We start from the raw sequence: 12346 nt of genomic DNA on the forward strand, positions 1-12346 counted from the left end.
AATCCTATTTTAACGTGTCCTGCATTTTAACTTACTGAACAGATAAATTGAAATGTGCTGATTTAGAGCCCCTGCAGTTTATGCAAATAAGAACCACAACAATACTCCTGAGCCCTGAGCACCACACTGAGCACACGATCAGCTAGGCTCTCACTTGTTCAGCATGACTTCCTGTTGCGGTTGAGCTCAGAGCTGGAGATGATCTCCATATTCTACCACACTAACTAGTCCTAAATGTAGCACACAGTGCACACTTTTTTTAAACAATTTAAAGTATTACACAAAGGCTGTAAAGCACACTCTGAATCGATCCGAATATTTGATTTCCGCGATCTGTTTAGGCAACAACAGACAACGTGGCGCTTCTCCAGCAAAGCATTTCTCAGTTTTGTGAACTACTGGTGCTTTTAACAAAGTGATGTAAGGAGCTTGTCAGGATAGCCGAGTGGTCTAAGGTGTCACACTCAAAGACTCCTGTCTTTCCAATGCTTGGGTGTTCTGGTCTCTGAGTAGCAGTGTGGGTTCAAATCCCACTCCTGACAGCTGCTCTCTCTTCCCTCTCTTGCATTTTTCCCGTCTTGTTGTGCCCACTGACAATGACAGGAAGAGGAAAATGGAGAAACCAGTTTGAGGGCACATGATGGGCAGGGAAATGTTTCGTGAACACTTACACGTTATTAGCAGAAAGTCAAATAGGCTTCGATTTCTGCCTTAAAAACTGTTTGGGGTGCCTGTAATCGAGTAAAGATTTACGGCCAAGCTATGCATTAAAAGGTGAAAGACCGAAATATAAATCCAGAAGAAGATTTATTAAAACGCGCGTGTCCTCCCTCCATTATGACCTTCATACACTCCTCTTAACATTAAGCACTCCTCTTAACTCTTAGCAGAACATTAAAGCTTCACAGACAGAAGCAGTACGCCAGCACAACCGACATTAAAACACAGTACGATTTGCACTGACTGGAAAGTGATCTCAGCAGACGTTGTTCCCTGCATAACGCTAAAGGTGGCAAAGCGCATTTGGGTTGAGAGGACGCAATACAGCTTTTGTTTCCTGCCTTGATGTCAAGCTGACAAAGTATCTCTAAAAACTTTGCTTAGGTTCTCAAGAGACTGTCAAAACAAAATTCCACTGATTGCTTTCCAAGTCAGAAGAAAAAGGGTCACAGAAGCATCTGGCAGCGGTGGGATTCAAACCCACACCCCCAAAGAGACTGGAGCCTTAAGCTAGCACTTTATATAAAATATTCTTTACTCAGCAGCTTATTAAAAACAGCTCCCATGATGTTCAAACCGACACTGACACAGCTTTGTGTTCTGAAACTCTTTTTCTCGTGCTTTTATTTAATGTGGCACAATGCACTGGGATAGAGGTATTCTGTTCACAAACTAATAGCTTTTAAACCACAGCACCCACAATGCTGCAAGTAAGTGTTTTGCACACTAAGCAGGTCCTCTGACTTTTCCCAGCTTTGTTTTGGGTTGTGGAACCTTTATTTTTTTATGATTTTTTGAAGAGAACACTACAGGTAATACACTGGGACAGGTGGGTCGTCTTCATGGCTCAATAGCATTTCAAATACAACAGCCACACTGCTGAAACCAAGTGTTTTACACACCAGACAGGCCCCCAAACCGTTTTTATGATTTTCTGAAGGTTGACTGCTGAGGATAGGGATCCAATGCGGTGCCCTTGGTAGGGTTGGCGCGAGACGCAGGCGTAGTTGGAGTAAACAGGCAGGGGTCCGAGTCCGGGAAGGCGTAGTACAGGCGTAGGCACAGAATCGACAGGCGAAGGCGTAGTTGAGGGACTGGCAGGGGTCGGAGTCCGGGAAGGCGTAGAAGTTGCATCGGTGTGGATTCAGAAGGCAGAGGCGTAAACGAAGAGACAGGCTGGGGTCAGGATCAGAGAAAGCTTAAAACAGGCGAAGGTACAAAATCGAGTGGCTAAAGCGGTAGTCGGAAAAGCGGAGTCGAGGTCCAGGGGAGAAGTCGTAGTAAGGCAAAGGCGTAGTTAGTAGGTAAGCTCCGGGAGAGAATCTCAATCGTGAGCAATGACCGGGGGACAGATGAGGGTTTAAGTAGACGACTGATTGATGTGTGCACGTTTGGTATGGGGAGAGCTCGTGGGAATGCGGGAGCGCTTGCCTGCGTGAGGGAGATTCGTGACAGAACCAACAGAATCAACCTGAACTCATAGAAAAACAAGAATGCCCCCGAAACACCTGCACCCCCCTCCTGGACCACTCTGGTATCAACACCCCCAAACCCATCCATACCAGCTAACAAGACTCAGAATCGGTGCAACCCTTCAACCTGGACCAAGAGCAGGATGGGACAAGAACCTGAACCACACTACGTACACAAGTTTGTATTTTTTGGCTGAAGATGAAAATGTCTAACATAGATTGTTTTGGTTCTAGCAAACAATAATAATAGTTGTTAAAATCCAAACACACATAATGAGATCACTCTCTGTCAGTATGTGTAATATTCTGGGTCTGGGCTCCTCTGTATTTGGGCTAAAGAGAGTTCAACAACATTATTAAATGCACTGACATCATAATCTGACAAGAGACATTGTTTAGGGGAGACTTGACCACCCACTGTCCCCCTGGTATCGTGAAGCTCATTGTCCTTTAGCTTACCAAAACCAGAATCACTTGGGTTCATCAATCATTTGATAATTTTTCAGCATGGAATAAACCTATTACTTGTTCCTTGGAGACAATCTGCTGATAAGATATGATCACTATATTGACCATATACAAATTCTTGCATAAGGAATTCATATTTTGCATACACCGATCCCCCCGGAGTCCCAAGTGATTCTGGTTTTGGTGAACAGAATACCGCTATCCCAGTGCATTGTGCCACATTAAATAAAAGCACGAGAAAAAGAGTTTCAGAACACCTAGCTGTGTCAGTGTCGGTTTGAACATCATGGGAGCTGTTTTTAATAAGCTGCTGAGTAAAGAATATTTTAATCTTCCTGCTGTCAGTAGTATTGTGAATATAGTTGACCCTTACCTGAATGAAAACAGGACGTAAAGGAAGGGTTTCAGAAATCAAACAAAACTTTATTCCCGTGCTTACAGTCTGGGTAATTGGAGACTGCGCTGTTCTGTTTCGTATGGTCATATACGGGTTTTTCGCACGAAGCCGTATTGAACAGTATTTCTCGCGTTGTGAACGTGTGCACACAGCGGTACCCCGGGTTCCAGTTAGTGCGTAATTACGCATCGATGAAAAGCCGGAGGTTTAAAAAAAGATAATTAGCTCACTGATAGTTTGGTGTAAAGGCTGTGGAAATATCCACAAGTCGTGGTCTTTAAAATGCATTTGGTTTGAAGGCGTTCTGTGCTTCCATTGCGAAGATATCGACAAAAGAATATTCGTGCTTGGTCAAAAAAATGTCATAAAAACGAAAAAATAAAGGCTGAGAAAGCATTCACAATGTATTTTATACACAAAGGTAGTATTCTCGCAACTCTAAGAGGTTTCGTGTAAACGCTACAGGCGTGCCAAAATCGTTTTCGAACTTCAAGCTAACTTTACCCCGGTAAAGTGAATTTCCAGAACGCCATATTAAAGTCTCCCATCCGTTCGTTTCAAATACATGAATTAGATGAGTTCGGGTACTTTTCTGATGTATTTTAATAGTTTGGCACTGTGCCTTGTTAAATATGTCACAAGCAAAGTTTATCAACTTCACTTTCATGCGAGGTTTTGCGTGGATACAAAAACATTATATGATATCTATAACACACGTGAAGAGTGAATCTGAATTAATCAGAATGCCTCGCTGCACCAGAATTGTCAGAATACGTATTTTAAAAATACATGTGGTGCATCTGAAGACAGAATAAAACCCAGAAAAGGACGACAGACCATTAAACTGTCTGGTGATATTGCTGCATGGGGCGCAAGATCACAATAGAACACGTTATTGTAAAAAATGTTAACATTCGTGAATGAGAATTTTTTTTATTGTACCAAATGTCCGTTAAATAATGAATGACGTTTTTCAGACCATAAACACTATTATATGAAAAAAAAACATTTACTATATATGCATTTAACTTGCTTTTTTAAAAAACATTACAATACGGTAGATGAAAATTGTTGTTCACGCTCTTGTATTAAATATACTCTAGTCATGTGTCAGAAATAAAGTGTATAAAATTTGCTAAATCAAACAAAACACAAGCGCTACGAAAAAGAAAAAATGTGTTAATCCTGCAATTTTATCTCGTTGAAACGTTTTTTTTTTTCTCTGTGGCACTAACGGGCTAACGGTTAGGATTCCTGGTTTCCTGATTACATAGAAATGTGTCTCTCTTGCCTTACGATGTCCAAATGATCAGTTCAGTGTAGAAAAGAGCAACGTAAAACCCCGTCAGGCGTGCGAAACGTATAAATAAAAGAGATCGCTTTGTTTCTGCCCGCTTTCTCACTGAAGCCCTTTGGTGTGTTAATAGAAGGTTATAACCGCTACACTGCGCGATGTGGGGAGGGGTGACTTGCAAGCAGAGTTGACCTTTGAGAAAGGACTCGTCTCGGGAATATATTTCCACATTTTGAAGAGATTTTCTCCATTTCTGTAGCCTGATTTCCACTATTGCTAGAGAGCTGTAGAATCTGGAATCACCTATCCAGCTCTGGGAACAGTGTGTAGATGACAGGTTTGTGACTTTCTCATGAGCACGGTATATGAATCCATCAGATTAAAGAGACTGTGAGCATTTGAATAAAATTAACGATAGTCTGTCCCAGCTTGCCGCGATGGTATAGTGGTCAGTACTTTGTGCTGTGACCGCAATACCCGCGCTTTGAATCCGGGTGACAGCAGCCCAAGACAAGAGAGTTTCCTTCGTCTATGTTATTTCAGTGAAGGGGGGCATGCGTGTACAGCGAACGATCATCGAGTTGATGTGTTGCCCCATATAAGTAATGTGAACCAACACTGCTTTACAAAGGAGCACGGTCTGATCTTATAGTTGATAATCTGGAGACCAGACCGACCTCTTCTCTGACGAGAAGAAAATGACAGGAGCCGCAGTATTTAATATAAATAAGAAAATAATTTTCTGTGGCGCAACTAGTACCAAACACTTAATCTCGGGGTTGTGAATTCGAGCTCCACGCTGGTAAGAAATCATATAGGTTATGATAAATTTAAAAAGTAATATTATAAAACTTTCCCGATACCAGTTTGCAGGTGACATGTTCTTTATAAAAATAATCTTTAGTATGGGATCAATAACCGCGCCAGAACAAATATCGGAAAGAAATCGCCTGTAACTAAGGAATTTAAGTGAAGTAGAGACATAATCAGAAAACCTACATATAGGAAATGTTAGTTACTTTGTATGTGCTTTAGCGTTTTCTTTTATATACCGAAAAAAAAGTTCAAGGCGTTCTAGTCGCTGTACTCCTCGTAGATAATCTCAACGAAATCACAATACAGTACAGGACACGCAGTGAGGAGCTCACGCAACGAATAGTCTTGAACATGCCAAGCGTAAAGGCACACTGCACATCTGCGAAATATCACATCCTAGTTAAGTTACAGATTATAGACTGAAAGCTAGGAAGTCTCAGATCACTGTTTTTATTAAAGGTTCAAGCAAACCCGAATACCTTTGCAAGAGACATTTCAGAATCTCAGTTAAATCCAGTACGATTGCTGGATCCCTCTAATTCGGCTATATCACAGATCTGCAGTCCACGATTAGAATACTTTAGGTGCGTTGTGTAAGACATACCGCCCAGAGCATTTCTAAGACAGGAAAAACATTTTCGTTACGAAATGAGATATACTGTACGTAGAGTGAAATGGTCTGGTACGAGTCCTAAGTTTGAATAGTTCAAAATAGACGAAAAGGGGTAATTACAGACTCTTTCGAAATGTAAGAACATTAAAGCTGTGCGGACCTTATCTTGATTTACCTAGTTTAATCGTTTTCAGAAAGTGTAATTGTATTATTTTATGTACCCCTGACGATTCTACTGATGTTATAAGTGCTCTTGTTTATATTGAATCTATTTTGTTGTTCAAATAAAAAGTAAAAAAAAAAACTTTCCGGATGCGGCTGCTGTAAAAATAAAATGACATCAAAGGCGTTGTACGTAGAGTTCTGAAGCCTGCTCCACAGAAGAACTAGCTGAGATGAAAAGTTCAATATTCTACTGAGAGGGCTATTCCCGTCAACTCAGTTTCTTTCTGAAACAACGTTTTTCAAGAAAAACTTACACTTACGCAAAATTTGAAATAAAATACTTGCTTAAAAGTGCAGATTATTTTTTTCCCAAAAACTGTAAAAGGAGAAAACCGACCCGTTGGAGTCTCTGTCGTACCATTGCTCAGTGCGGTCAGGTCGGGACTAAAATGATAGTAAGGTGCTGTTTCAAGCACATCTAGGCACGCCTTTCTCACTATTCCATCGTGAACATCATCTAGAGAAAAAGTGGCATGTAATGTTTAATACATTATTGACCTTATTAATAATTTGAGGGAATACAAATGCTTTGCATGTATCGAATTACAGCACGTAACAACTGACTACCTGAGTCGATATCACCGGGCAATTTCCAATAACGACCAACATCAGAAACTTCAAGAAAAATAAGATTCCATATCTTGGAATGTAGGGCGGGAGAATTCATTTATACTCCTGTTGCATCTTGAGCTAAACTTTTTTTTAAAATATGACGCAGATTTGCTCAAGATACTTGTAATCCCCTTAAAGAGAGTTTTCATGAAAACGTACATCGGCTAGCTCTCCACTGTTAATTGACAGAACTTTTGAAGAAACTGTTCTTATATAAGCAACATACAAATTACACATCTTAATGAACATGAAGGGAAATCTATGGAAGCCCGTTTCCGCCAGGGAGTAAAAAAAAAACGCGCTATGGTATCTCATTGTCTGTCCTTTTTTACTTAAAAAAGGTCTTCTTTAGCTCAGCTAATAAGACCTGGGTTCGAGCCAATGCAGTGAGGCACGAACTAGGGTGGGAGCGGCGAAGGCACAAGCCCTAGAACCCGAATCCGTTACAATAACAAAAGGACAGACAATGAAATATGGGCTATTTCGAAGTCGCAAATGTGAGATATAAAGTCGGAATTCTGAGTTGCTAAGTCGGAATTCTGACTTACTAAGTCGGAATTCTGAGATACCATAGCGTGTTTTTTTTTTACTCCCTGGCGGAAACGGGCTTCCATAGAAATCCGGGTTGTGAATAACAACTGTCACTACACACGATTGAGTTCTTGAGGCTGGCACCTAAGACCACTCAGCCATCCTGACAAGCAGTGGAGGATGCCCGTTGCTTTGTCAAAGGATTATTAACTACTACTGACAGTTCTTTTCTTATTATTACAGAAATTTCTACATTGCAAGACAATTGACGATTTAGATAAAGGTAAGTAAACCAGGCACGGACGGGGCTTGAACCCGCGCTCTTCGGTTTACGAGACCGACGCCTTACCACTTGGCCACCGCGCCCACAGTTTAATTTTCTTTCCCATCAAGACTAATATATTTTGAAAATAAATAAAAAAAATCTTTGTGCACAAATTGCAATGGCAGGAGTAAAACAAATATGATTATGATGTACAGTAATTGTTCACTTAGTGAAATACTTTTTTTGGCCCACTGAATATAGTTCTTCTGTGGAGCTGGCTTCAGACTCTGCTTATAGCGCCCGTCAAATAAAATAGATATTTTATTTTTACAGGAAGACGCATTCCGAAATGTATCTCTGCAGTTTTAGAAAAGTTTTGAATGGCATATTTTATACAACGCACAAACCGTATTCTAATTGCAGACTGCAGATCTGTGCAGCAATCGTACTACATTTCACTGTGATTCTGAAATACTTCGAGAAAAGATTCAGGTTTCCTTGAACTTTTAATAAAAAACGACTTCGCTTTCAATCTCTGATGTCACTGTAAACTCGGACGTGATGTTCCGCAGATGTGCAGTGTGCCTTCTTGTCTTATTCAAGTTTACTGGATTTTTGAAACGAAAATACAAACTGGACAGTTTCAGACAGATGAAGACTCATAAATGTCACTACAAATGACAAATTTGTAGTGTAAATCCGCCGGGCTGATTTACCTGTCTGACCATCTCTCTCCTCCCTCTTTTGCAGTGAGCACTATTTTTTCATTTTCTTCCCTTGTAGTTTCCTCGCTCTTTTACTGTCCCTTTCTCCCACGGAGAGACGGAAAACATGCCGAAATCGTTTTCACTGTGTTTGTGCAACGTCAGTGTGTGAAGGGAAAGCAATGTACGCAGCTCCAGTGGCGCAATCGGTCAGCGCGCGGTACTTATACAGCAGTGCACAGCGGAGTCATGCCGAGGTTGTGAGTTCGAGCCTCACCTGGAGCAGTGTAGCCTGCCTTTAGCTACTGAAAGCAACTGTCCACTTTAGTTACTGCTACTTATAGGTCGTCCTTAACACCTTATCTAACGGGATTGTAGCCTGTTAGGTATTTGCTGGAGACCCGGTCTAAATTAACATCAAAGGAACAGGTAAAGGTTTATTCCACGTCACACCCGAAGAAGGGTCCACGTTGTGTTTCCTTCTCTTTTCAGCGTGGAATAAACCTATACTTTTTCCTTTGCAGCTGATGCAGGTCACTACTTAATTTCCCATCAGCTGTGGACCCCCTGCTGGTCTCTACACAGATAGATGAGAGATATCTTCTTAGCCGAGAGGTCTACTGGGACTAAGGGAGCACGATGGGGTACCGAAGACTTGAAAAAGCTCTCGCATTAGATTCTGTTTTTGTTGTTTCCCAGATTTGTTTTTAATGTTATTTTTGTTTTGAAGTTGTTCCGTTAAGTATTTTTTTATTTTATTTTCTGTAGTCGTTAGACTACTACAGTGATTTACCGAGGTTCCCGGAAGGCTTCTTGCATTGTGGTTGTTGTGTTTTTGGGTTACAAGTATTTTTTTTTCTATTGATAGGACCCCACGCATTACTGTGGGACTAGTTAACTTAAGTTCTTACATTGTACCTGAAATTACCACATAAACTACTACTCTGTTTTTCCTTTTTTTTTTAATAAAGGCACAAATGATGTTTTTTTTTTTCTTGTGGCTGATTGGCAATGTCCCTACAACGGGTCATTGCTACGAACCTGGCTGCTGAAATTTGTCAGCAGCTCTGTACTAAACCTGTTCTCAACTGCAACAAACCTAAAATAACATCTGCTGCCCATTAGATCTTACTGATGTAGGAGACTAACTTAAACCACCTCTTCACAGGGTTTAAGTAACTCAGTAGTGGAACAGTCGATCGCTTTTGAACTGTTCTGAATGTAGTGGAAATAATATGGTCACAAAGTAACGAACATACAGTATTCACCACTCGCTTGAAATATTTAGCTAAAATTGTTTTCTAGACACCACAACTATTCACAATGAATTTGATCAGTACATGTCTTTATTAATAAAAGTGTAATTTATTAATAACTAAGATTAATGTAAACCTTTATTAGTAGCTGTATTACCGGTTAATCTGATGAGAATTCAGAACACGAGTCTCTCGCTCAGTAAACACGCTTTATCGTTTACTGAGCTTTCGATGAACGTCTAAGTGAAAGACAAATTTACTATTTTCACTTTTTGTTTAAAGAACACTTTTATCACATATTCTGCACTCCCGATGGTGTTTAACGGTGCTCTTTTCTACACGCCTGATTTGAGGATCCCCAGCTAAAATATTTTTTACTTATCAGGCTGGATTTGAGCGTCTTTACAGAGAGCTGATTTGGAAGCCTCACATATGCAAATGGTGACACTTTATCTTCGCTCCACATAAGAAACTCATAAATCTTTGAATGCTTTCCTCTTCACCTGCAGCACTAGCATTTGTCTACAGTTTGTGGCATCTTTTCAACACAATATATTTCACCATGGACTGAAAGATCAAATGGTTTTGGCAAAAGATAAGGAGATCTCCTGGCCTGTAAGGGATCAAACCCACAACTCTGGAGTTATTAGAACGACAATCGATCCAACTGAGCTACCTGACCACGTACATGTGAGGCTCTCTGTGCAGCATAAAATTTAATTTAGAGAATTATTTTTCCCTCTGAATTTAAACCCTCACAATTATGTGTACTGGCTTTCTGGAAGTGGTGGATATGATGAAAAAGAGATCAGCCTCTGTGATGCAATATCAAGTGACACTGATCTTCTGTTATACCGTTCCCTGCTGCATTTTAACCTATTGGGGAAATACTGGTATCCATGCATGTAAGGTTTCCTCCTTGTCAAATTATTTTCAAGCACATTTTTGTTGTTGAAAATAAACCTTGTGGATTTACATGTTGTGTCCCTCTTCTGTTAGTATCACCCAAATTGATACATTGTGCTCTGGCGATTCTTCAGATCATACCATTTTGTACAATACTGTATCAGTATTGTAGAACTCATATCATTAAAGAAAATAAGGCTTTTTTTGTATATTTTATTATAATTGTATTTATATGTGGAAATATGTTATTTTAATATCGACATGTACATTTGAAAAATTATTTCCCCCCCTAAAAGCAGGCAGCCTAACATTTTCAGCTGACAAAAAATTAGATGAATTTTTAAAGATCCAGACTGAAAGTTTACAAAATATTGTTTTACACTATATGCTGCTGTTTTGGAAGTATACTTATTTTACAGGTGCAACTGTGGTTAACATTGCTGCCATGCAGTGCTGGAGCTCTGTGTTTATTTCCTGACCTGTTGTTCTATCTGAGTGGAGTTTGTATGTTCTCCCCATGTTTGTTTGGAGTTTCCGCCAGGTGCTGCAGTTTCCTCCCACAGTCCAAAAACATTGTGATATCATTTTAGGAAGTGAATTTCATGATCATAAGTTTTCTAATGTCATTTTGTCACACCTGTCAAAGTGTGAATTGTTTGAACTTTCATCTTTCCTGTCATGTGAACCCAGATGCCTTTGTAACAATCTGTAGTTAATATTTCTGCAGTTTTAAGTGAGGTAGCGATGCTGTATATTTCGACAAGCCGTCCCTTCTTGCAGGACGAGGACCCTTAATTTCTCTTGATTTGTAGGGAAATGTAAATAACAGTCAGAATGTCTCATGTTGTGTCTGGATTTGTCCACAGTGGCTTTTCTCCTTTGTGTGGTCCAATGTATACATATTGATAACAAACATTTAAGTTTCCCTTTCCATTGGGGTTGATATTTTCATTGTGAGTTGCCAAGAGCTCCTTCATTTTTAATTGATAGTTTTACAGGATAGTTGGTACAGGGTGTACTCCTGCATCTTATTTATAATAACTCACCTGACAGAGTCTGGACTCTGGGGCACACTCTTTTTCCAAAACTCTCCTCCTCTCCATCTTCTCCTTCAATTGTTGCTTCTCCAAAACTCTCCTCCTTTCCTCTTCCTTCTTCATCTGTTTCTTTACCTCCTTTTCACAAACTCTCCTCCTCTCCTTCTCCTCTTTTGCTTGTTTCTTCTCCTGCTTCTCCAACAGTTTCCTCCTCTCCTTCTTCCTCTTTGCTTGTTGCCTCTCCTCCTCTTCCCAAAATCTCCTTCTCTCCTTTTCCTCCTTTGCTCATTTCTTATTCTCCTCCATGAGCTGATTCCTCCTCTCCTCCTCCTGAGCTCGCCTCCATTCCTCCTTCTCCTTCTGCCTCCTCTCCTCCTCCTGCTGCAGGGGTTTCTCCAGCCCCCGAACGTAGGCCTTCCACCTCTTCTGCTCCTTCTTCTCCCATCTCACCTCCTGCTTCTGCTGCTCCCTCCTGTTCTCCTCCGCCTCCTGGGCACGTCTCCGCTCCTCCTTGTTCACGGTCCTCCTAATTGCATCTGCTGCCTTGGTGCATCTCCTCTCCTGCTTCTCCTCAGTCTTCCTCCTCTGCTCCTCCTCCTTCTTCCGTCTCCTCTTCTCCTTCTCCAGCATCTGCCTCCTGTCCTCTCCCTCCTTCTCCCATCTTCTCTCCTGTTTCTCAAACACCTTCCTCCTCTTCTCCTCCACCTTCATCCTCTCCTCCTCCAGCTTCCTCCTCTCCTTCTCCTCCTGCACCTCCTGTCTCCGATCCATCAACCACCCTTCCTGCTTCTGCCTCCTCTCCTCATCCCGCTCCTGGGTGTTCAGGGACCGGTGCCTCCCGACCCGGACACTCCTGACTTTCTCCACTGGTGCCGTTGTCCTCTTGCCCCCTTGCGGCTCTTTCCATCTCTTCAGCTCTGTAGTGTTGCTCTTATCCTCATCGACCCCGGAACAGCACAGCATCTTGGTGATGGAATGGGAGGAGCTGACCTGCTTTGAGAGAGAGGAGTTAATATAGACACACTGACTG

The 12346-nt window shown here is 41.2% G+C and overlaps 1 protein-coding gene and 2 non-coding genes across 3 annotated transcripts; 1 reads left to right on the top strand and 2 right to left on the bottom strand.

Moving 5' to 3' along the window:
* Window positions 1-7442: 7442 nt before the first annotated feature.
* On the bottom strand, window positions 7443-7514 carry trnat-cgu (transfer RNA threonine (anticodon CGU)). The gene has a single exon. It is a non-coding gene; the product is annotated as a tRNA-Thr (tRNA).
* A 794-nt stretch (window positions 7515-8308) lies between these two features.
* trnai-uau (transfer RNA isoleucine (anticodon UAU)) lies at window positions 8309-8402 on the top strand. The gene is made up of 2 exons: window positions 8309-8346; window positions 8367-8402. It is a non-coding gene; the product is annotated as a tRNA-Ile (tRNA).
* A 3199-nt stretch (window positions 8403-11601) lies between these two features.
* Window positions 11602-12279, bottom strand: LOC148805599 (uncharacterized). The gene has a single exon (XM_088909728.1). It carries the CDS (start codon window positions 12277-12279, stop codon window positions 11602-11604), a length of 678 nt encoding a protein of 225 aa, XP_088765854.1.
* Between the last annotated feature and the right edge of the window lie 67 nt (window positions 12280-12346).

Source organism: Atractosteus spatula, unplaced genomic scaffold (genome assembly GCF_055471065.1).
Source record: "Atractosteus spatula isolate fAtrSpa1 unplaced genomic scaffold, fAtrSpa1.hap1 Scaffold_69, whole genome shotgun sequence".
Lineage (NCBI taxonomy): Eukaryota > Metazoa > Chordata > Actinopteri > Semionotiformes > Lepisosteidae > Atractosteus > Atractosteus spatula.